The sequence below is a fragment of the Martes martes genome (genome assembly GCF_963455335.1).
Source record: "Martes martes genome assembly, chromosome: 1".
NCBI classification, from domain to species: domain Eukaryota; kingdom Metazoa; phylum Chordata; class Mammalia; order Carnivora; family Mustelidae; genus Martes; species Martes martes.
In genome coordinates this window covers 134,917,967-134,941,020 of record NC_137888.1, presented here as the reverse complement: position 1 = coordinate 134,941,020, position 23,054 = coordinate 134,917,967, and the positions used below count along the sequence as shown (strand labels likewise).

At 39.1% G+C, this 23,054-nt stretch overlaps 1 protein-coding gene across 6 annotated transcripts in view; it reads right to left on the bottom strand.

Annotated features, from left to right (window-relative positions):
- Positions 1 to 2,756: 2,756 nt before the first annotated feature.
- Positions 2,757 to 23,054, bottom strand: part of KAT2B (lysine acetyltransferase 2B) — a gene marked incomplete at its 5' end in the record, with an annotated part of 100,552 nt that continues 80,254 nt past the window's right edge. For 2 of the 6 annotated variants that reach the window (XM_080806002.1, XM_080806003.1), the window contains 7 exons: positions 2,757 to 4,834; positions 9,563 to 9,647; positions 9,746 to 9,809; positions 10,053 to 10,089; positions 11,590 to 11,704; positions 17,270 to 17,413; positions 20,681 to 20,791. In XM_080806002.1, the coding sequence (XP_080662128.1) occupies positions 4,641 to 4,834; positions 9,563 to 9,647; positions 9,746 to 9,809; positions 10,053 to 10,089; positions 11,590 to 11,704; positions 17,270 to 17,413; positions 20,681 to 20,791 (750 nt within the window). In that variant the 3' untranslated portion in view covers positions 2,757 to 4,640. The remainder of the gene's footprint in view (positions 4,835 to 9,562; positions 9,648 to 9,745; positions 9,810 to 10,052; positions 10,090 to 11,589; positions 11,705 to 17,269; positions 17,414 to 20,680; positions 20,792 to 23,054) is intronic. The other 4 variants (XM_080806006.1, XM_080806007.1, XM_080806004.1 and 1 more) reach the window with 2 other exon arrangements.

Sequence of the window (23,054 nt, the reverse complement as noted above, 5' to 3'; positions counted from 1 at the left end):
CTTGGAAGCATTTGGTTTTTCAGCATTACTGTGATGTTGGCTTAAGTTTTTATTAATAACCTGTATCATATTGAGGAGTTTTCTCTTATTCTTTGCTAGTTTTTCTATTAAATTATGAGTGGGTGTTGAACTTTGTCCAATGCTTTGTCTATTGAGATGAACATTTTTTTTCTCCTTTATGCTGTTCGTATAATTACATTAATGAAGTACATGTTAAATCAACCTTGACTTAATCAGATACACCCCACTTGGTCATGATCTCTTATAATTTTTATATATTGCTGAATTCCATTTGCTAGTATTTTGTTAAAGATCTTTTGTATCCGTGTTTTTGAGGGTTGTGTTAGTGTATAGTTTCCTTAGAATTGTTTTTCTGGCTTCGGTATCAGGGTAAACAATACTAGCCCTCATAAAATGATTTCAGAAGTCTTCCCACATCTCTTAGTTCTGAGTTTGTGTAGGATTGATAGATACTTCTTTTTCCTTACACCCAAGACCTGTGTATTTTATTATACGTGCTTTGTAGGATATTGTGTTGTATTGCGTATTTATTAATTATACTTCAATTTTTTAAATGTTAAATAATACAGGAGGGGATGTTGAGTTTTTCAAAAAACAAGCTATGACTGTACAAGTGTGAGTGTGTTAAGGAGTAGAAGCAGCGCTGGCACACTGAATTAGTAACTGTATGGGGAAAAGAAAGATTTGAATTAGAACTTGGTCACAAGGTTTGTATAAACCGTGTCTGTATTCTATTCAACTCTTTAATAAAACAACCAACACTAACCAAACTCAAGCACTTTCTTATAACCCTTTGCCTATTCTGTTGCTGGGCTGCCTTATTGTCCAATAACACAGATTTTTTTCTGTTCTTATATATTTTCAAGCATAAACAGGATACCCATCTCTTCACTGTAGGAAATGGGTGGTTAACAGAGAGCAAAGAATAGAGACCAGTGAATTTTAGAAAGGGTCCAAGGACCAAGTAAAGTGGTAGGTAGAAATACCTATGCATGAACATGTGCATGACTTTGAGAAGGTTCCTACCTTCCAGCAAATTCTCAAAGGGATTTTTCTTAAAGAACTTTTTTAAACATACACAAATTTAAACTGATAACCTTCAGTTCGGCTGAGAAAATCTCACACACACACACACACACACACACACTAGTCGTGTAGTTTCTCATCTTTTTAAACTAATTCTGTCAAGGCTGTGTTGCACCTCCCAATAACAAGAGGGAGTAAGAACACTGACTTTTGTTTTCTTCGTTTTTCTCTGACTTGTTGAAATATATTGCTTTTAATAAACCCAGAGAGAATCTCCATCTTTGTCTCTCTGTTCCACAAAAAAAGAAAGGTGCTCCCATAAAGAAACCAAGTCGTAATCCTACATAAATTACATTAAAAAACTTTTCATGATACTTACGGGTGTTCCCTCACCTCCTCTCAGCATCTTCTGTTTACTTTGCTGAAGCTCTGACTTCACCATATCATTTCTACTTTGCTAAGAGGAGAACACTCCTTAATGAGTGCTGGAGCAGACCGGCGCAGAACACTATGGAAAAAGCCACAGGCTGCCTCCAACAACCCTGTCCTGTACAGGTTTTACATCTCTTAAAACAGTGAGGGTCGGTCTGAAGACTGTCAGCTAAAAGAGGTGACACATTATTAATCTGTCCATAGTGCCTCAGTCTGATCTTGTTTCGATCTTAGGTTTCATAATTTTAAATTTTACTTCCAGGTAGTATGAAACCTCAGTCTTTTCACTATTCTAATGAATACAACCAGCTTTCACATGTATTAAAAAAAACAACTTTGTAGTGATTCTTGATACAGATATATGGGATGGAGTGGGAAGGAGACTTCTCCAATCCAGATGTTTACATTTCAGCAGAAGGATGCTGAAAGAAGATGCCCCCTGGCATCTCTCTGCCCTTATTCACTCCTCCCTCTAACTGATGAGTTACCGGAAGGCTCAGGACTGCACTGTGTGGCTGCTCGCTCACCTGGACCTCTTCAGAGCTGGCCTGCCTCCAGAGAGCAGCACTGCTGTTGGCCATGCCCTGAGCTCAGTGGTAAAGGCCCTGCCCTTAGAGGGGAAGCTGGCAGTGGTGCCAAGCTGCTGGCAAGCCAGTCATGTTGTTCAGTATTAGCCCATGTTCCAGAGATATAGAAGCCACATTCTCCAATATCCATTTTATTACTAATAAAGATATTCTGGCCATCAGATGCCTTATTCTTTTGACTTCTCAGTTGGTTCAGGATTCAGAAAGAAAAAGTATTCTTTGGTGGGTTCTCTCATACCCCAGAGAGGACACAGTATTCTTTCCTGCAGTCACCATTCTGAGGAACATGAGAAGCTCAGGAGGAGATGTGTAAGAATCAGCTGTATTTTTATCTGTCTCTTCATCTATTTCACCGATGCAGAGTAGAAAAACTGGGGAAAAAACATCTAATTTCTAAAAGAGTAACACTCTTCTTTCCGTAGGACTTTTCTTTGTTTAATGAGTGACAGTGGGCAAGATGCAGTGGACCACTCAAAAGACACAGACACACTCGAGCATCTCTCCTCTTGAAATTCCCTCACTGGTGGGCTGTGAATTTTTATGAAACTTCCAACAAATGCCACAATGTTAACCATCTTCAACAAAATGCCTAAAATCTAAGAATTATGGATATAGTCGATGGTCATCAACCAGATCAAACACTTGCCCTGTTAAATATAATAGGCTAGAAGAAAAAAACACAATACCAAATTGAGAGCTTTTTAAAATATAATTTAAAACTATGTTGTACCAGTACAATATATTAATTTTACAAATGTAAAATTTTATCCGCTGTTAAAGCATTTGCAAAAACCACACATCCTACTTCAGCTTTATTGCACAATATCTATAAGAAAATATTAATTTTTAAATTAGAAAACATAAAAATGCTTTCAATATAGAAGAGACAATCTGATTTTAAAGACAATACTCTATAACAATGTCTACCCAGAAAATAACAACTTTCACAGGATACCAAGCTGGACAGATGCTTTGGCAGATTCAGGACAAAGCACTGTTTAAAACCAGTCCAAGATACTTAATCCAAACTGTATCATCATTCTTCACTAGAAATCTAGATGCCACTCAAGGTGGTTTCTTATACTTATAAAAGTTGAGGCATTTTTCGGTGTGAGCATTCTGAATATCTCTTACATATTAAAAACCATACTTCCCACTGGCAAACAGCCATTTGCAGGTTTTTTTCCTTCATGCAGATTATCTCTGGCAACTGTTTTTGACAACTATTACATGATCATTTTAACTCATTTATGCTGATAGAAAATATCAAGTTAAATATACTTTTAAAACCTAGTCCTTTACAAAAATCAGTTTATAAATTTGTATCATAAAAATTAGTGTCAAAGACCATCAAAACGGCCTTCATTTGTTTGATATTAGTTGGTTCTCCCAGAGTTGGGATGGCAGATGTCCCACTTTTCTATGTAGTGTTAATCAGGAAATATTTCCAAGCACTAAGCTGGAATCCCAAGACAGGTTAATAAGGTTGTATGATGGATTTTAGTGGGATACTACCCTGGGTCTGTCTTCCAATGTAGGTGTTAAAATACTGACAGCAAATCTTGGTGATTTAATTCACCTCAGACAATGAATATAATCTGGAGATGCAAAAGGAAAAATGTTCATATAATACATTATCAGTGGGGTTGCGTACATCATAGAAAAGGGAATAAAATCCTTATTTGTTAGAACAAGGATTCACCAAATTTGATACATATGTAGATGATGCATCGTTCCTTATTAAAGCACATTGATTCAGTCTCAAGTGTTTTTAAATGTATGCCTCTGTGCATCAGATTGCCTTTTGGAACTTATGGCCTGCATAAGCGAAGTCAAATATAATAGTCCACATCTGTGTAGAGAAAATAATTATTAAAATAGTAGTTATGTGCTCACGAGTTTATTGTAGGTAGATAGAATTATCAAAAATCCAGATGCTTATAAAAAAGTGTGCATTATTTAGAATTTCTTCCTTAGGAATCAAAGCAGTTGCTTTTCTGGAACTGCATTTTTCAGAACTGCTCAAAGCACCTCATCTAGATGAGTGTTTTTAAAAAATATATATAAAAAGTCTACAATGAGACTTCAAACATCACATATTTCACCTTTTACGGGCTTTTTATCACGTATCCCTTCCTTAAAGTCCTTCAGAATAAAATAAAAATAAACTCTCACATTCCATTAGAAAAAAATGGAAACATTCATGGTCTGAAAAGTTTCTGCTTTCCCCCAAATCTTGGTACTATGTGCAATTTCCTCATACACAGGTTTTGAGGAAACCCCTGATCATCTATTATTGAATATTCAGCTAATGGACATGCCATAGAAAATTTACAATAGTAGTAAATAGCTTAAAATCTATTCCATAAAATAAAAATGTTCTATGACTTCAATTTAAATACATATCTGAAAAAGCTAAAAGGAGGTTTTTTTTGTTTGTTTTTCAAAAGTGCTAATTATTACATTTACAAGTAAGTATCTTCAATACATTATGTCCAATTCTTTATAAAACTAAACCACCTTGCTTTAGGCACACTGCTTGATGAGTTTCTAAGAAGCAGAAGGGGGGAAAAATCACTTGTCAATTAATCCAGCTTCCTTAATTTTACTGAAGAAGAATTTCTCCAGGATATTGGCACATTTGTAGTATTCACTCTCAGGGGGGTTGTACTCTTTGCAATTGGTAAAGACTCGCTGTAAGTCTGCCATGAATAATTTCTTAGACACGTAGTACCTATTCTTGAGGCGTTCGCTCATGGTTTTCAGATCTGCACAGGAAAAAAAAATATTAGCAATCTTTGACTCCTTTCAAACAGTAGCTGACAAAAAAGGAGACAGGGAGAGAAATCTATGTCATCAGCGTGGCTACATTTTTACCATCCCAATGCCCTTAGCTTAAGAGACATTCTTAGGATCACGGAAAACAGTTCTCAAATTTTATGTTGTTTCTGTTGTGAGAGCTTCTTGTATAAAATCACAGCATTTTTGCGTTGAAAGGACCATTATTAGTCATCTGGCCCAATCCCCTATTCAGCACAAGGAAGCTAAGTAGATTAGCAGTGATATGTACGATAAACTAAGTACTGTTAGCTATTCATCCAGAATTATACAGAAGAGGCTCTCTCTACCCGGAGTAGAGCAGGTGGAACGTTTGTCTGAATCATTTCATTACTTAAATCCAAACAATAAGATTGAGTTTGTTTCATTAAACTCATAGTTGTTTTGGAGCTGCAGAAACAGAACTAAAGTAGAAAAACTGATCATAAATAAATCTACAGATACACCAGTATCCTTGCACATAAAGTGGTTCAAATGAATTTAGTTTCATGTTCCATCCATGAAATATGAATCACAGGCAGTAAAATAACAAAACAAAACACAAATAGTAATTTCTTTTCTAAAGCAAGTAAGCTTTGAATCATTAATGTAAAAATAATATTTTCCTAATATATTCACTTGCTTTAAATTATATTATTTTACAAATGAAAACAGTACTTTATTTAAACTTGTAAGAATAGGGGCGCCTGGGTGGCTCCGTCAGCTGGGCGTCCGCTTTGGCTTGGGTCACCATCTCAGGGTCCTGGATGGAGCCCTGCATCAGGTTCCCTGCTGAGCAGGGAGCCTGCTTCTCCCTCCCCCCACCCCACTCCCCCTGCTTGTGACCGCTCTCTTTCTCTGTGTGTCAAATACATAATAAAATCCTTTAAAAATAAATAAATAAATAAATAATTTTAAAAAATGAACTTGTAAGAATACCATGGGGCTTGTTTACTCCTCACTCTTAGAACTGATTTACAAAATTCCATGCAGATTAGAAGACGTTAACATTTCCGTATGCCTGGATGGCTCAGCCAGTTAAGTGCCTGACTTTTGATTCCAGATCAGGTCAAGATCTCAGGGTCGTGGGAACTGAGTCCTGTGTCAGGCTCTGCCCTGAGCACGGAGCCTGCCTGAGATTCTCTCTCCCTTTCCCGGTGCCCCTACCCCCACAGGTATGCACTCTCCCTCTCTCTATAAATAGGGGCACCTATTTCTCTCTCAAATAAATAGGGGCACCTAGGTGGCTCAGTTGGTTAAGCAGCTGCCTCTTGGTTTTGGCTCAGGTCATGACTTCAGGGTCCTGGGATAGAGCCCCACAGCAGGCTTCGCGCTCAGTGGGGAGTCTGTTTCTCTCCTTCTCCCTCTCCCTGTGCTCCTCTTGCTCCTCCCCTGGCTAGCACGTCCACTCACTCACTCTCTCTCAAATAAATCAATAAATCTTAAAAGAAAAGAAAAGAAAAGAATATCTTATACAAAAAAAAAGAAGATGCTAACATTTGTCTACTTATAGGTCCCCTAGCTGTCTTTAAGTCTGGTTCTGTCATTAAAAATTGTATTAACTGTACATGGAAAAGAAAGTCAAAATTGTTTAAAAAATAAAATAGCTCTACCAATGCCCAAATTCCCACTATATTATCAAATTTTCCAGAAGGAAAGAAACTTATAACTGAATACACTGGGATCATCAGCTAGTAAGATATATAAATTTATGTGCAACATCCAAAAATGGGGAGAATTCATTTGTGTCAAAATCTTAAATCTACCACAAAACACCAAAGAAAAAAATGGGAAATAGGTACTTTTGCCTATTTCCTTTGACTAAAGCTTCTCTTGGTTAGTGGTATGTCATTGTATCTGAGAGTTCAACTTTCAATTTTCTTTCTTCTCTAACTAAAACAGTTCAGAAGGAGAGAAAAATTGGCAAGTATTAAGATACTTTATAAAGGCTCAGCAAATACCCCACTAGATGTCTCACCCGAGTGGGACTGAGCAGATGAAGATGTCCTCTCAGTAAATGAAAGAAGAGCAATGAAATTAACTGTGCCTCTCGAGGTAGAGTTGGGTATCTACCTTACCACCTAATGCCTGCCACTTAAGGTATGCTGCTCAATATAGTGTTTATGTTTTAGAAGGCAGAGTTGTGTAACTAAAAGGGGGTGGGGGGAATGAAACATGGCACAAAGAAGTTTATCCAAAAGCTTTCAAACTATTATTTGGAGGAAAGGGGGTAAGAAGAGATGGAGAGAGCCTAAGCTACAGCAGAAACAAAATGAGAGTCATAGGAGTATTTGGATCTTTCAGAATAATTAAAATCAATTCTGTGTTACTTCCTTTCTGTATTTCTACTCTAAAGTTATAAATAACATCTTTCAGGTGCCTGGGTGGCTCAGTTGGTTAAATGTCTACCTTTGGCTTGGGTCATGATCCCAAGGTCCTGAGATTGAACCCCATATAGGCTCCCTGCTCAGCAGGTAAAGAAGGTGATTAAGTATATCACCTTATCCATATGTGATATCACATATGGAAAAAATCATTAAATTATTCCATTTTCATCCCTCTCACCAACTGGGGAGTTCTGAGTAAATAGGAAAAGCCTGCCCAGCAATCCACACATGGTAAGAAGACATGCTTGGGCCAGACTACTTAGACGATGTTCTGAACGAGATTCCCTAAACGATACAGGCTGGACCTCATTCACATGGAAGAAAAAGAGTTTCTGAGAGCACAAAAGAAAGAAAAGAAACATTTTTAGAAAAAGCTGAGAAGGCAATAATGGGGGAAAGTAAATTACAGATTTGTCATTCTTGCCCTAAAAGCATGACCATCTTAAGGATAAGACTATACCTTTCACTCAGCACCTAAAGGCACCCTAAGAAAAATATTACTGTTCCCCTAAAAAGCACCACTCACTGTTGTAACTTTTTCTAGAACACACCTCAGTCTACCACTGGGCTTGCTCAACAGGGCCAATATTCCACTCATGAGCAGTCAGTTATGCACGCAGGTGGTACCCAACTGGAGAGGCTCATACCCTTCTCAGGCTGGACCAAGCAAAACATTTCCAGAAAGCAGGCCGAGCATAGGCTATGACAGAGGAGACCTTCTAGACCTACCATTGCAGGTCTTCCGAGAGTACATGAGCAGGGCTGAAAGATGATTATTCTCCCCCAACCTTATACAACCTCCCATGAGTGTTTCATCAAGGGAGTTGAGATGGTCCAGGTGATGAGGATGCAAAGGTCAGTTAAATTTGGAAATGGGCATAAAGGATTTTAACAGGGCTCAGCTCATGATCCCAGGGTCCTGGGACTGAGGCCCACAATGGGATCCCTGCTCAGCGGGAAGCCTGCTTTTCCTTCTCCCACTCCCCCTGCTTGTGTTTCCTCTCTCGTTGTATCTCTGTCAAATAAATAAATAAAATCTTAAAAAAAAAAAATACAGGATTTTAACATATTTTTTACAGGATGGAAAACACTGAGGTGCATGTGACCAGCTCAGGCAATGGGGCATGGGACCCTTGATCTCAGGGCTGTGAGTCTGAGCCACATGTTGAGTATGGAGACTACTTAAAAATAAGACCTTTAAAAAAGAATTAAAAAAAAAAAGAAAAGAAGAAAATACTGATTCCCCAAACACTCTTCCATTCAGAATTCTAGACTCACTCAACCCTTACACTTCAGTTTTCATAACTAAGATACAGAGAAGCAAGGCAGAGAGAAAAGAGAAAGAAAAGCATATGGATGTAGGTACATGTTAAGGAGACTACCAAAATCATTACAATGACTATATTGAAAATTCATGTGAAAATTAATGCTACAGAAAACACCTACAAATAACTCTTTTATCAGGGAGCTAATAGAGCCCTTTCATTCTTCCTTTCGTATTTTAATAACTTCTTAGTACCAGAAACAGTTTGCAGGTAGAAAAGGGACAGAAGACACAGGCTGTCTCCGAAACAATGGCCACACAACTGACTGAAAACAGTTCAGCTAGTTGTCTGTCATCTACACAATGCCAAATTAGCTTAATTGGATTCTCAATTGGCTCAATTAATCATTTTAGCATGGTGCAGGCACAGCAGCAAATTCCACAATTCTACATTTCTAAAGCATTTTGTGTTTGTCTGGCATTGGATGTGGAACAAAGCTTTTAACGGGAATATAAATAGTGACACTAATAGTATCCATCAAGAGCGTAGAAAATGGAGAACTGAGTTACTAGGATTTCTCCCTCTGCTAGCGTAGCAGGCAAGCAGCCTTACTCCAGCTTCTTTTGCATTGCTTTCAAAAATTATCAAAAGCCTCAAAATATATCAAGAGGACAGCCTGAAGTTCTCCATGTGCAACCAAACAGGTAGAATATAAACCAGGTTATGTCCGAACAGCCAGCTTTCGCATCTAGGGCTGGGTGCAGTTCCCCACCTGGGTTCTCTGCATCCAGTGCTGGCGGCAGGCGGCTGTAAAAGCTGCGGGCATGTCTGACGAGACTGGGCCACCCACCTGTCCTTTATCACTCTGCTCTGTTATCAGTGGCCCAGGTGCAGGGAACCCCACCGCCCATCACATACACCCTACCCTACAACAGAAGAGTACAAATCAACCTCAGCAACCACGTGTCCCCCACACCACCATCCAGAGAGAGTTAAATCTATACTTAGAAAATGTTAATGGCATTACCCATGGGGAACCTTATAACTTCATAATATCCCGGAGCTTCTGTTCTCTTCACAGGTTCCATGAAGGGCCAAGCGCTTTGATGGCTCTTGAGTAAAGAAAAAAGTAAGGTATCTAATATGGAAATTCCATGTGGGAAATCATTTCAAAATATCTGCATGAGGTGAATGAAAAGACGACACTCACCTTCACCTGCTGCAGGATGCTCTTGAGCGTGCTGTAAAGCTGGTCAGGGTCTTTGGGCTCTTTACTTGAAAGGAAAAGAGTGAACAGCAGAGAACCATGATTAGTTTTTTGCCCCCTTGCCAGGGGATTCCTATTCTGCTTATTTTGACCAAAACCTAAAATGGGAGCCATCCCAGAATTTTTTATGAACACTGAAAAGCAGCAAGTGCTGTAATGGGTGATTATAAGCAGTTTGCCTGCTTCCTCTAAGTTTCTGGAAGGAGAGAAAAATCACTTCCATTAATGTCCTCTCACCCATCCTACTTACCTTTTCTCTTTTCCACTCGGCTTCCAGCCTGTCTCTCCTATATGTCAACAAAATTAAACACTGAATGAGAACTGCTTTTGGTCAAGAGAGTAACAAAAGTAATACTTAACAAAAATGAAATAAATTACAAGCATGCCTCAATAAAAGTCTACTTCTGGGAAGAGACAGAAATCAACTGCAATTAATTACTTCCTTCTATAGCTAACAGCATGAAACATTTCCAAGACAGCCAACACCTCTTTCTGTTGGTGTTTTTTAAAGAAGGAACTCCCAACTTTTCAGAGGAAAACATAAAAAATAAGTATGTCTGGTACTTGGGGCACGTGTATATTTTAAACTCTAAATCACATATTTTGCTAATCACCATGTAAAAGAGCTAAGCTGTTATTTTAGGTTAGAACAAACCTTATCCTGGCCTCTATTTTATTTGGCAAAGACCCTGCTTGTAATACAAGATGGTTTAGTGCAGCAGAAAGAAACTACAGCCTCAAGGGTTTGATTTCTTGCTCTCTCCTTAAAAGCTAACTTATCTGAGATAAGTTACTTAACCTTTTGCCTCTATAATTTATCAATCTATAAAACAGAACTCTAAAAATTAGGTGATATTATCCCTTCTGAGATTAGCTGATGTATGTAAAAAAAAAACCCAAAAAACCAGAAGAATGCTGGCACAAGCGGGCATTCAGCAATGTGATAGCTATTATGCCATTAGCAGGGGGAATGTAGGGAAGTGAAATTTCTAGGTCTAGAAGTAAAAGTCAGATCTGCTATAGGGTAGCTACTGTACTGAAGGAATGTATCTTGCCAGAATAAGGTCTTAGTTTTTTCTGGAGAACTGTGGTTTGTCTGATTTTGTGCTGTGTATTAAATCTTCAATATGCTACAAGATCCTGGATTTGAACTCAATGCAAGTGTGGCCATTCAATAGCTTTTGATCTACAAAACAGCTATTTTGCAAGTTTTCACCCACGACAATTCATCTCTAACGCGCACAGATAAGAACCCTTGGGAAAACTACTCTAAAATAGGGAACTTGAAACAAATTATATGTTTCCCAATAATCTTTTCTAGAAATTTGGAGACAAATTTGGCCAAGCACACACCTGGGCAGGCTGCAGTCATGAGAGCATGAGCAAGGGTGCACACAGCAACAAATCCGCAGACCAGCATCCCACTGCTGCTAATTCTGACGGTTACTGGCCACATGCTATTTGCGATCAAAGAACTTCACCATTCTGAGACTCAATTCCCCCATTCGTAAAAGGAGAATTTCCCCATGCTATCCACAGCCATCTTTCAGTAAATAATGGAAATGAACAGCTATAAGAAGGAGTCATCTAAGTTCTCCTTAATTTGTTTGCACTCAGTAGAGAAAAGACAAAGGGAAAAAGCATCTGCTCCCTTAAGACTACAAACACCAAGAATGGAGACAGGCAAGGCAAAAAGCTTTCCAAATCACTGCACTTTGGCAACCGTTTCAAACACATTGCATGGCAAACCCGAAAGATTTTGCTTTTAAAAGAAGATCTATACATACTAATTCCGGGAATGCTTTCTATCGGAATCTGCCGAACTCCATCTTTAAAACATGAAAGTCCAGGGTATACTTTTCGAATCTGGGCTTGTTTTCTTTCTATCAGCTTTTTAATGATCTGTAAAGCACAGGAAGAAAATGCGTTTAGTGACAGAAGTCTGTTGGCTACAGATGACATCAGTCAACCTAAAAAGTCCGTCTCCTAAATAAAGTCTTCGGGACGCAAAAAGGGAGAGAGGGTGAATGCAATTGAACAGGGAAGACCTGAAAATGTACTATTATACCATACCCCTCCAGCAGCATTCACACAACCTTTTTTTTTTTTTTTTAAGATTTTATTTATTTATTTGACAGACAGAGATCACCTGCCTCTCTAGGCAGGCAGAGAGAGAGAGAGGGAGAAGCAGGTTTCCCGCCAAGCAGGGAGCCCGATGTGGGGCTCGATCCCAGGACCCTGGGATCATGACCTGAGTCGAAGGCAGAGGCTTTAACGCACTAAGCCACCCAGGCGCCCCTCACACAACCATTTTTGAATACTTGTCCCTTGCCATCAAAAAAGCCAACAGTGAGAGAACACACTGCCCTGAGGGCCTGCTGTCCTCTTTGGCACAGAAGCCAGGTGTCCTGCCCTCCTTCTCTGAGGAGCCTCTGCCGGAGCTGATCAGCTACCCAGCCCAGCCCCATCGCCTGGACCTCTTCACATTCCCTGACTAGGAGCTAAGTGTTCCCTTCCCTGGACTGGAGAAAGTCCCCAGTGCTGGGAAGGTTGACATTATTATTCAAAATTTTCAGAAAGTCCCCAGTGCTGGGAAGGTTGACATTATTATTCAAAATTTTCAAGACTTGAGCCCTAACCTATACTCTTTGCATCAGAAAAGCGGCTCCAAACTGTTGAGGCAACACACCCCCTGGTGTGAGCAGCCAGGATGAATGATTCAGGAATTTTGAGAGAAGTTTGTTTTGTAAAATAGTTCCTGAAGTACTGAGGTCAACTATTTCCAAAACAGTGCCGTTTCCCGTTTAAAAAAAAAATTAATTGAAAATAGCCATCCAGAAATTAACTATGTTGTAACTACTGATTTTGGAAAAGAAAAAACAAAAGAGAGGGTAAAAAGGGTGGATGGGGAGCAAACCATAAGAGACTGAGGTTGACAAGGGCAGTGGGAGATGGGCTAGAGGGTGATGGGCATTAAGAAGCGCGCCTGTGATGAGCTTTGGGTGTTATATATAACTAAATTCTATATTACACTGTAACTTACTAGAATTTAAATAATAATTTGAGAAAGAAAAACACAGTAGCAGTCAGTAATTGAATTCACAAAGGTAAACTAAAAATTCCAGTTCCTGGGCACCTGGGTGGCTCAGTGGGTTAAAGCCTCTGCCTTCAGCTCAGGTCATGATCCCACGGTCCTGGAATCAAGCCTCGCATCGCATTGGGCTCTCTGCTCAGCGGGGAGCCTGCTTCCTTCCTCTCTCTCTGCCTGCCTCTCTGCCCACCTGTGGTCTTTGTTTCTCAAATACATGAATAAAATATTAAAAAAAAAAAATTCCAGTTCCTAACAACTTCATCTCAAACGTATCATTGGTAAATGCTCCAGCATGAATGCATTTTAATCCTGACAATTAAACAAAGAACTTCATAAGGTGACTAGGACTAGTAAGTGTATGTCTGGTAAACCTAGTTCACTGCTGTGCAACAGAAATATCATGCAATCAGCTCATGTCAGTTTTTTGTAAGGTTTTACTCATTTCAGAGAGAAAGGACGAGCAGTGGAGAGGGGCAGAGGGAGAAGCAGACTCCCATCAGAACAGGAAGCCCAGACTGGGGACTCAATCCCAGGACCCTGAGATCATGACCTGAACTAAAGACAGAGGCTTAACCAAATGAGCCACCCAGGCGCCCACCCTCCCCACCCACTCATGTTCCAGTAGCCACATTTCACATAACAGGTGAAACTGGACTTTAACAATACATTTTTTATGTTTTTATTTAATCCAATACATCCAAAATATTATCACTGCAGCATATAATCAGTTAAAAAAAAACTATGAGATATTTTACATTTACATTCTTTTATTCCTAACAGGTCTTCAAAATCAGAGTGTATTTTATACTTACAGAGAATCTCAATTTCAACTAGCCACTTATCAAGCACTCAGGAGCCAAATGCGCCTAGCGGCTGCCACTCTGCATAAAGTAGATCTAGATGTATGCTCTCCCTTTGTTTATTTACGAGTCTAAGTTTTTAATTTATTTTTTTAAGATTTTATTTTTGGCACCTGGGAGGCTCAGTGGGTTAAGCCTCTACCCTCAGCTCAGGTCATGACCTCAGGGTCCTGAGATCAAGCCCGCATCGCATCGGGCTCTCAGCTCAGCAGGGAGCCTGCGTCCCCCTTCTCTCTCTGCCTGCTGCTCTGCCTACTTGTGATCTCTGTCTGTCAAATAAATAAAAAACTAAAAAAAAAAAAAAAGATTTTATTTTTGGGGGCACCTGGGTGGCTCAGTTGGTTAAGTGTCCCCCTACTGATTTCAGCTCACGTAATGAACTCAGGGTTGTGGGATCCAGCCCCATTAGGCATCTGGCTCAGTGAGGAGTGTCTGAGTTTCTCTAATTCTGCCCCTCCCCACACCTGCATGCTCTCCCTCTCTAAAATAAATAAATTTTAAAATAGAAAAAGATTTTATTTTTAAGTAATCTCTATAGCCAATATGGGGCTCAAATTTACAACCCCAAGATCAAGGGTCACATGCTCTTCTGACTGAGCCAGCCAGGTGCCCTGAGTGTAAGTCTTACTATTTTCTTTAAGTTTTTAAATTTATCTAAGTAATCTCTACACCCAACTTGGGGCTCAAACTCACAACTCCAAGATCAAGAGTCAGATGCTCTCTGACAGAGAGAGCCAGGCACCCCACCCCGGTCTAAGTCTTTTTAAAAGAGAATGCCAATGGTAATCTCTTAAATAAACACCTTCAGAAAATATAATTTCAAATATAATTTTAAAACTTTTTCTCTTTATCACGGATACTCTCAGATGTAAAACCCACCCAGGTGGCTTCCATACCCTTGTAGCACCCCTGAAGGTGGCGGAGTCCTAGTGAGTGACTCGTAATGAGAGTGGAGGGCTTCTTAACCCTTCTGTGCCTCCAAGGGTTGCTCTGGAGAAAGGAGACACTTTACTTCTGTTTCAGGCTTTTATCTTCACCTTCCTTGAAAATGTTTCCATGTCATCATCATTCTTTCCTCAAATTCTTCTCCCATTTCATCCCTTCAGTTTTAGTCTCCCCAAACACAAGATTTGGGGGAGCTCTTCCATCTTTAATACATCACCAAGTCTTAGCATGTGTTCTTACAAAGAAATCCCACTGGTTGGTGTCACCCTTACTTTGGATCCTCCAAACCCAGTCCCTTGTCACCTTACACTCGGATGAAGATTTGAGATGTATCCCTACATCCCAGCTCCATGCCCCCCACACACATGCATATATACACTCAACTCTGCCTTCTCATGACCTAGTTATACTTTCTCAAACAGTGGCTGTTATCACCGGCACACCTAGGGTCCTAGCCGTGCATGTGCCCATGAATCTACTTATGCTGGACTCTGAATCTTTGCTCATGCTGATGGGATTCAGCAGGCTCAAAACAGTTCAAAACATATTTCCCACAAAGACAGCTCCGATGATGTTAGGCCCCTAAAGGACTGCACCTTCCTCTTGCCCTTGGAGTCAACACTCACAAAGTAGCCCTCAACTGCTACTCTGCTCCCCCGTCCCACTGCACTAGCTTTCTCTCTCCATCTCCACTAGACACAACCACAACTTATTCTGCTCATGCATGCTTTCAGGGGGCAGCAAAGCCCTCCATCTTCTTACAACTTGTCTGCTACTACCATCAGTCCCTGTCTTCTGCAAGGGGGTTTTTCACAAATTGAAATAAAGATACTCGTGAAAATCATTCAAGTTCTGTGGAAGACGACACTACATGAAATCCAGTATTTTATTATGGTGACTTTGAGTCTCTTTGAAAGAAACTAGGTTAATAGCTCCCAGCCTGCATCATCCACTCAGTGGCATGTGTTAGAGAAGGCTGGAGGCAAACAGGGAAGGGGAGGTGAGAGGGAGATGAGATCCAAGAGGGGAGGAACAAAAGGAAGGGGAAGGAGCACTGTCTTCTAAAGGACTGACTGCTCTTGCTAGCTCTGTGTTTATGGCTTTCCCCTGTATGCACTAAGAGCCGAAAGATCCAGACTAGGTGAATCTGCAGGAGACTCCTGCTCTCTTCTTTCACCAGGGATGCATGGGTGCTCCTCAGAGGAGGAAGGAGGGCCCAGCAGCTGACTGCCTGGTGATGGTTCTAGTTGGCCAGCAGTCCCTCATGCTGAACACGGAGCTGCTGAATACAGACCTGCTCATTAAACCCCAAAGAGAACAATGAAGAAAGCTAGCTCTTTAGAAAGAGACAGAGAGAGGGGCCTGCTGTGCTTTTATTAACTCTCCAAGTACCCTATTTGGAATTTACTCTAAGGCTGGCATCTCTGAGCAAGAAACAACAAAGGTTGTTTTTATTTTCTTAAAAAAAAAAAAAAAGCCCAAAAAAAGCACCTTTTGCTCACATTCATAAGAACAAACCTGACCCACATTAAGTAGAAAGGAAAATATTTCTTGAGCACCTACTATGCACCAAACACTGCATAAGGACTTTTATGTCTGTCTGTTATGTCGATGATGTCTGACAAACAACCAAGAACTGGGATTAAGGGACATTAGTAGAAACCAGAAAACAAAGATGGGATTTAAGACAGATGCTTTTTCTAGTTACTTGCTAGAAAAAGAATGCACTAAAATGAGTAACACAAGTATAAAGTGGAAATGATGAGGGATGACATAGCCACAAAGCCCATTTTTGAACACCAACGAACTAGGGGGAGTAAGGAGGTGATCCTGGGCTTAACACAAAATTCATTCACTTAATAAATGCACACTGCCTAATTATGATCTTTTTATGGTATTTTCTTCTGTCTTGGACAAATGTAAAATTACTACGTAGTCAAATCTCTCAACCTTTCCTCTAACTGTTTCTCTTTTAGTTCTTATGTATAAAAGACTTCACCCCAAAATGGAACAGCAAATCACTGAATTCCTACAAGTATAGGCCTTCGAAATTCACAATGTTAAAAGGAAAGATGGATACGTGCTAAGATAAATGCCCATGTAAGATGATGAGTAACAAAAATTCAAATAAGTGGATCAAACTAGTGATAGTGAAGTTCAAAGAAGAAACTGAACACAGGCCAAAGTGGTCCTATTCGTACATGTGTTGGGAGAGTGAGGTAGGAAATGGATAAAGACACCAAGATAGAGGCTTATCAAGAAGAGTTTAGATAAGCAAAGAGGTCTGGGAAGGATGCTTGAGGCTAATTGTAAAGGCCTTGAAGGTGAAGGTAAGATGTCATCATATTTTACAAGTTTTATATTTTATACCAATTTAACAAGTGTTGACCCTCTTAGGAACGGTGCCTAGAAAGGAAACAGATCAAGCGTCCCATCAAAGAAGAAATCTGTACAAACCACAGCAAACCGTATGACACATCGTAGAGCCATCCACACAGAGCCTAGAGACACGCAACTCACCCAACAAAGACCAGCCTGTACAGAAGGAACAGGAGGCGGTCCCATGCTTACCTCCTTTTGCTTCTTAATGATGACAGAAAATTCTGTGTATGGGATCCGTGGATTTAGCTCACATCCCATTAAAGTGGCCCCCTCATAATCCTTGATGTAGCCAACATATTTGGTTTTAGGTATTTTAATTTCTTTGGAGAAACCCTGCAATGCAAATAAATTCATTCATACGGCCACAGTGCAACAAATATCCACTGAGTGCAAACCGTATGGTAGGCAGCAAGATACACTTCTTTCAAGTTCTCATCATATTACTCTGGAAAGAATTAGCATCCCCTCTGTGGAGTTCAAAAACATCAAGAATCAAATTCCAAACAGGAAGCAAGACAACATAAAAAAATAATCCTAGTAAAACACAAATTATACTAAATGGCTTTTTAACAGACCTAATATTAAGGTTGAATTTTCCATTAAATTGAACAATTTCTCCCAAATTGGGGAGGGGACCCCAGGATTCTCAACAAATCAAGAATCAATCTAAGTTCTAAAAGAAAAGCTCATCAAAAAACACAGTAATTAGGGGTACCTGCCTGGGTCAGTCAGTAGAGCATGTGACTTTTTCTTTTTAAGATTTTATTTATCTGAGGGGTAGGGAGAGCAGAGGCAGAGGGAGAGAGAAACCCAAGCAGACTCCATGCTGAGTGCACAGCTGGATGCAGAGCTTGATCTCACAGCCCTGAGATCATATATATCCTGGACTGAAACCAAGTGTGCCGCCCAGGCACCCTGGACCATGAGACTCTTGATCTTAGGGTTGTGAGTTGGAGCTCCACATTGGGTACAGTCATTACTTAATTACTTATTACCCTTTTCCTTTTTTTTTTTTTTTTTTTAGATTTTATTTATTTATTTGAGAGAGAAAGAAAGAGAGCACAGTGGGGAGTGAGGAGGGGCAGAGGGAGAGGGAGAAGCAGACTCCTGCTGAGCAGGGAGTCTGACCAGGGTTTGAACCCAGGACCATGAGATCATGACCTGAGCTGAAGGCAGAGGCTTCACCGACTGAGCCACCCAGGTGCCCCAAAAATAAAATCTTTAAAATATACAATAATTAGAACTTTAATGTTGATGAAATGAAACCCCTACTATATAGGCAAAAACTTCCAGACCATTGTAATGTGTAGCTGTGTCAGTGACATTTATCTGTAATATGTTCATTTATATACTTTAATCTGCAATAACCAAGTGCTACAGGATATATATTCATATATTTATATCATAAACATAATTTTCCTTATAATGCCTATTTCAGTTCTTTGCAGTAAATTACCTGGAATTCAGACTATCACAAAGACACTGCCTCCCTTTCAGCAAAATTTATTCTCCAAGCAATCATTACCATCATCCTCATAGAGGACTATGGACAAGTCATTTAAGAACCATGACTGGTATTTCAAGCTTTGCAATGCAGTTGCAGCCTAAGAAAGCTGATACTCAAGCCTTCAGTTAACAATCCCACTGAGTTCTTCCAAATGAGTTTTATTATAAAAGTCACAGACACAACCCAAAGAATGAGAAGAAAACAAACAGGAGATTAACTATCTGACATCAGAGGAAGAAAAGCTCTCTAATTACATGAGACTTATATAAAATAAAGAAGTCAACAGATTTTATGTAATGAAGTCTTTAAGAATTTGTATATCAAAAGTCACAAGCAATGTTGAAACAACTGACAAATGGGAGAAAAATAATAAGATGTTAATATCCTCATATACAAAGAGTCCTCATAAATCAATGTGAAAATAAATATTTTAGTAGAAAAAGAGGCAAAATACAATGAACTGGCAATTCCAAAACAGAAAAAGAAATACAAAGGGTCACTGAATAAGAAAAAACACATCAAACTTCACAATAATTAAATAAATATAAACATACACAATTTATTATCTAGGAAAGGAGCAAAAAAAAATGTTTCTCAATTATCAAACTTTTTCCTGAACCGCCTTATATATTGCTGACAAGAACAGAAATTGTTACAGCATTTGGCAATGCCTAACAAACCTCAGATATATTTGGAAACAACTCTACTTTTAGACATTTATTCTAAGCAAACTTACCACAGATGAGGGTAACATACCTTATACACACACTTATAAATGTACATTTACATAGAACAAACACCTGAATGTCCTAAACACGTAGTATTGGTTTAATGAAGTATTTTCTAATTATACCATGAAATTTCAGAGAATCATCAAAAATTATATAAATATTGGGGAGCCTGGGTGGCTCAGTTGGTGAAGCGTCTTGACTTCAGCTCAGGTCATGGTCCTGGAGTCCTGGGATGGAGTCCCACATCAGGCTCCCTGCTCGGCAGGGAGTCTGCTTCTCCCTCTGACCCTCCCTCTCCTCATGCTCGCTCTCTCTCTCAAATAAATAAAAACTTTTTAAAAAATGATATAAATATTAATAATCAGATTAAGTGAAAAGGCAAGTAATTCAATTGCATATAATAGGAGCCCAGTTTTATATTTATATACATATATACACCTGAACACATACACAGAACAATTATTAGGAGGGTACCTATCAAAATAGTAACAGCAAATCTCTTTGGTGGTAGAATTACAATCGATTTTTCTTCATTCTACTTTACTCTGCCTTCCAAAATTTCTACAGTAACTTTACATTACTTTTGTAGTTAGAAAAGTAAATGAAAATGTTTAGGAATTATAAAGCATTATTTTAAAAATATGCAACCAATGAATAATCTTTAAAAAGTTGAGCTGAAAACTTCTGGTAAGAAAGGACCAAGATGGCAGCCAAGCTCCTAGCCTGCTGTGTGCTGCCAAAAAAGGATTCTAAGAAGTCCTTCATAATATTCATAACTTTCTTTCTGCTGACATAAAAGGAGGATTTCCACAGACTGAATCTATTTCTCTTATTCATGGAGAACTCTACCCACCTAGCCCTGGGAATTTCTCTTTAGCCTGGGGATACCATATTTTAGAATTCCACAATGCAGTATTATACTTCATTTATAGATGGCGTTCATTCACTCATTCAACAAATCTCTAGTACTTACTGTGCTGGTTATAACCCCTACTAAAATCTGAAGCTTAGTCCTGGCTTAAGGATTAACAAGTAGTTTCATGTCCTTCTTATAAATAGAAAATGCTAGGGGGAAAAACTTCCTTAGATGAAGGCTACCTGAGTATATATTAAGAAAAGAAATGACAGGGCGCCTGGGTGGCTCAATGGGTTAGGCCTCTGCCTTCGGCTCAGGTCATGATCTCAGATCCTGGGATCAAGTCCTGCATCGGGCTCTCTGCTCGGCGGGGAGCCTGCTTCCTCCTCTCTCTCTGCCTGCCTCTCTGCCTACTTGCGATCTCTGTCTGTCAAATAAATAAATAAAATCTTTAAAAAAAAAAAAGAAAGAAATGACAGAACAGGGTTGCACAGTGAAAAACTTACCTGTTTCTTGAAGTAACCAATTGCATATTCATCTGCATATGTGAGGAAGTTCAGGATATCATGTTTTATATGATATTCTTTCAAGTGATTCATCAGGTGTGTTCCATAGCCCTATGTAGAAGTTAGTAAACACATAAACATATTCGATTCTGAAAAAAGACAATCCATTCCTACAGATTCACTCAGAAGCACTGGCAGATTTAGGAATTGGTATTTTGATATATTTTGTCAATATAATACTAACACCTTTTCTTGCATTTCTGAACTTTGAAAACGACACACAAAACCAATAAACTCAAAATCCTTGACCTGAGATACAATCATCAGTTTAAAATACAAGTTTCTGGTTCTTTGGAAGTAACACACCAAGGCTGTAAGCTGTGGCTCAAAGCTAAAGACTACTTGCTGAATGTTAACAAAGAAGCTTGGGGAGTTAACACTGATTATGATTTCTGCTTATCTTTAAAGTATTTGAGAACCTGCGATGCAAAGAGCTATGTAAATGAAAAGGTAATCTTTACTAGAATATTAACTAACCCAAGTGTTTCCTGAAAGTATACAAATCAGCAACTCTTCCAAAGAAATGTATCATATCCCATACACAGGATTTTCATTTTTGTCTTATCAAGCCTTTCCAAGCAAGGTCTACGAAATCCAGAGTCTCTAAGTGAGCCAGAGGACATAGGAAGTAAATTAAAGACAGTGAACAATGTTGAATAAATTAATGATAGAAATATGAAAATATGAAAAAAATATGCAAGTACCAGGTTTTTCAGTGAAATACAAAGGTTAGAGAATATCTATAAATTTAAAGTGGCTGTTTTAGAACCTCGTTAAAAGAGGTGAAAGTAAATCCAACCACCCCAACACAAATACCTTCACATAAATATTTTAGAATTTGGTGACACACTTTTCTAAAGGACTCAAATGTGCTTACAGGTATGATCTCATGGAACTGCAATACCACAGGGGGAAAAGGATGTTTAGAAATCATTTGGTCCAAGTCTCTATTCCATGTGATGCTAGAAATCTTCTGCCATCCATCCTGAAAAGGTGAGCTGTCAGAAACCTCCAGGACAGGGTGATCCCTTGGTCCTTAGGTAAACCAGGTCATCTTCAGTTGGGGAGTTCTTCCTCACGTTTATTTGAGATCTGACCCCTTGTTATTTCTACTTCTTGACCTTAGTTCTATTCTCAGAGGAACAAAGACTCATTCCTGCTCTTAAGCACTCTTCAAGCCCTTAAAGACCATACTCTTTCATGCCCATCCCGACCTCCCAAACCCCACGGGAAATATCATCAAGGTTTCTGTCATTCCTTAAAAGGCATTGATTGGAAGACCCCTTACTAATCTAATCACTCTTTTCTGAGCTTTCTGCTGTATAACATTGCCCTTTGGAAGCATGGAAGGACCAAACATCATAATTAGGGGATGATCTGCCTGGTAAATAGGAGAAGAGTATTACTGCCTCTTTTCTCAAGAAGTTCTTCTTCCACTGATGTCACCCAAGGACATTTTAGTTTTTCCCAAACATTTTATAATACTAATATATTTTAAATTTCAATACAACTTGAATAAAAAGAGGAACAAAATGTCTCCCTCCTTGAGGAGATGATGGTAAAATGGGGAAGATAAATACATAAATATGTAGTAAGAGTATAGAGCTGTGCTGTTCAATATGGTAGCCAGTAGCCATGTGGTTTTTGATCAACTAAAATGTGACTAGCCGAAACTGAGATGTACTAGAGTGTGTAAAATACACATCGGGAAAAAAAAAAGAGAAAAAAAAAACCACCCCTCAATAACACTTTATCCTTATTACATGTTGAAATGACAATATTTTAGATATACTAAGTTAAATTAAAAATATCAAAATTAATCTCACCTGTTTCTTCTTACTTTTTAAACTATGGCTTCTAGAAAATTTTACAATTATATACATGGCTTGCATTTGAGACCCAATGCATATATCTATTGTGCAGCGTTAACATAAAGTGATGTATTTGTATCTGTAATACAGAAAAAGGCAGGGTGCCTCGGTGGCTCGGTCCGCTAAGCATCCGACTCTTGATTTCAGCTCAGGTCATAATCAGAGGGTTGTGAGCTCCAGCCCCATGACAGGCTACAAACTGAGCATGGACCAACATGGGGCTTGAATTCCTGAACTGAAGTCAAGAGTCGGACCCTTAAACGACTTAGCTACCCAGACACCCCTTGTGGGCCTTTATTTTTAACTATCACCAAAGGAGTTTTTTTTCTAAATCCATCAAGCAATTTCAGTGTTTATTTAAATATTTATTATGATATTGGGGCACCTGGGTGTCTTAGTCAGTTAAGTGTCTGACTTCAGCTCAGGTTGGACTCCCCTCTCAG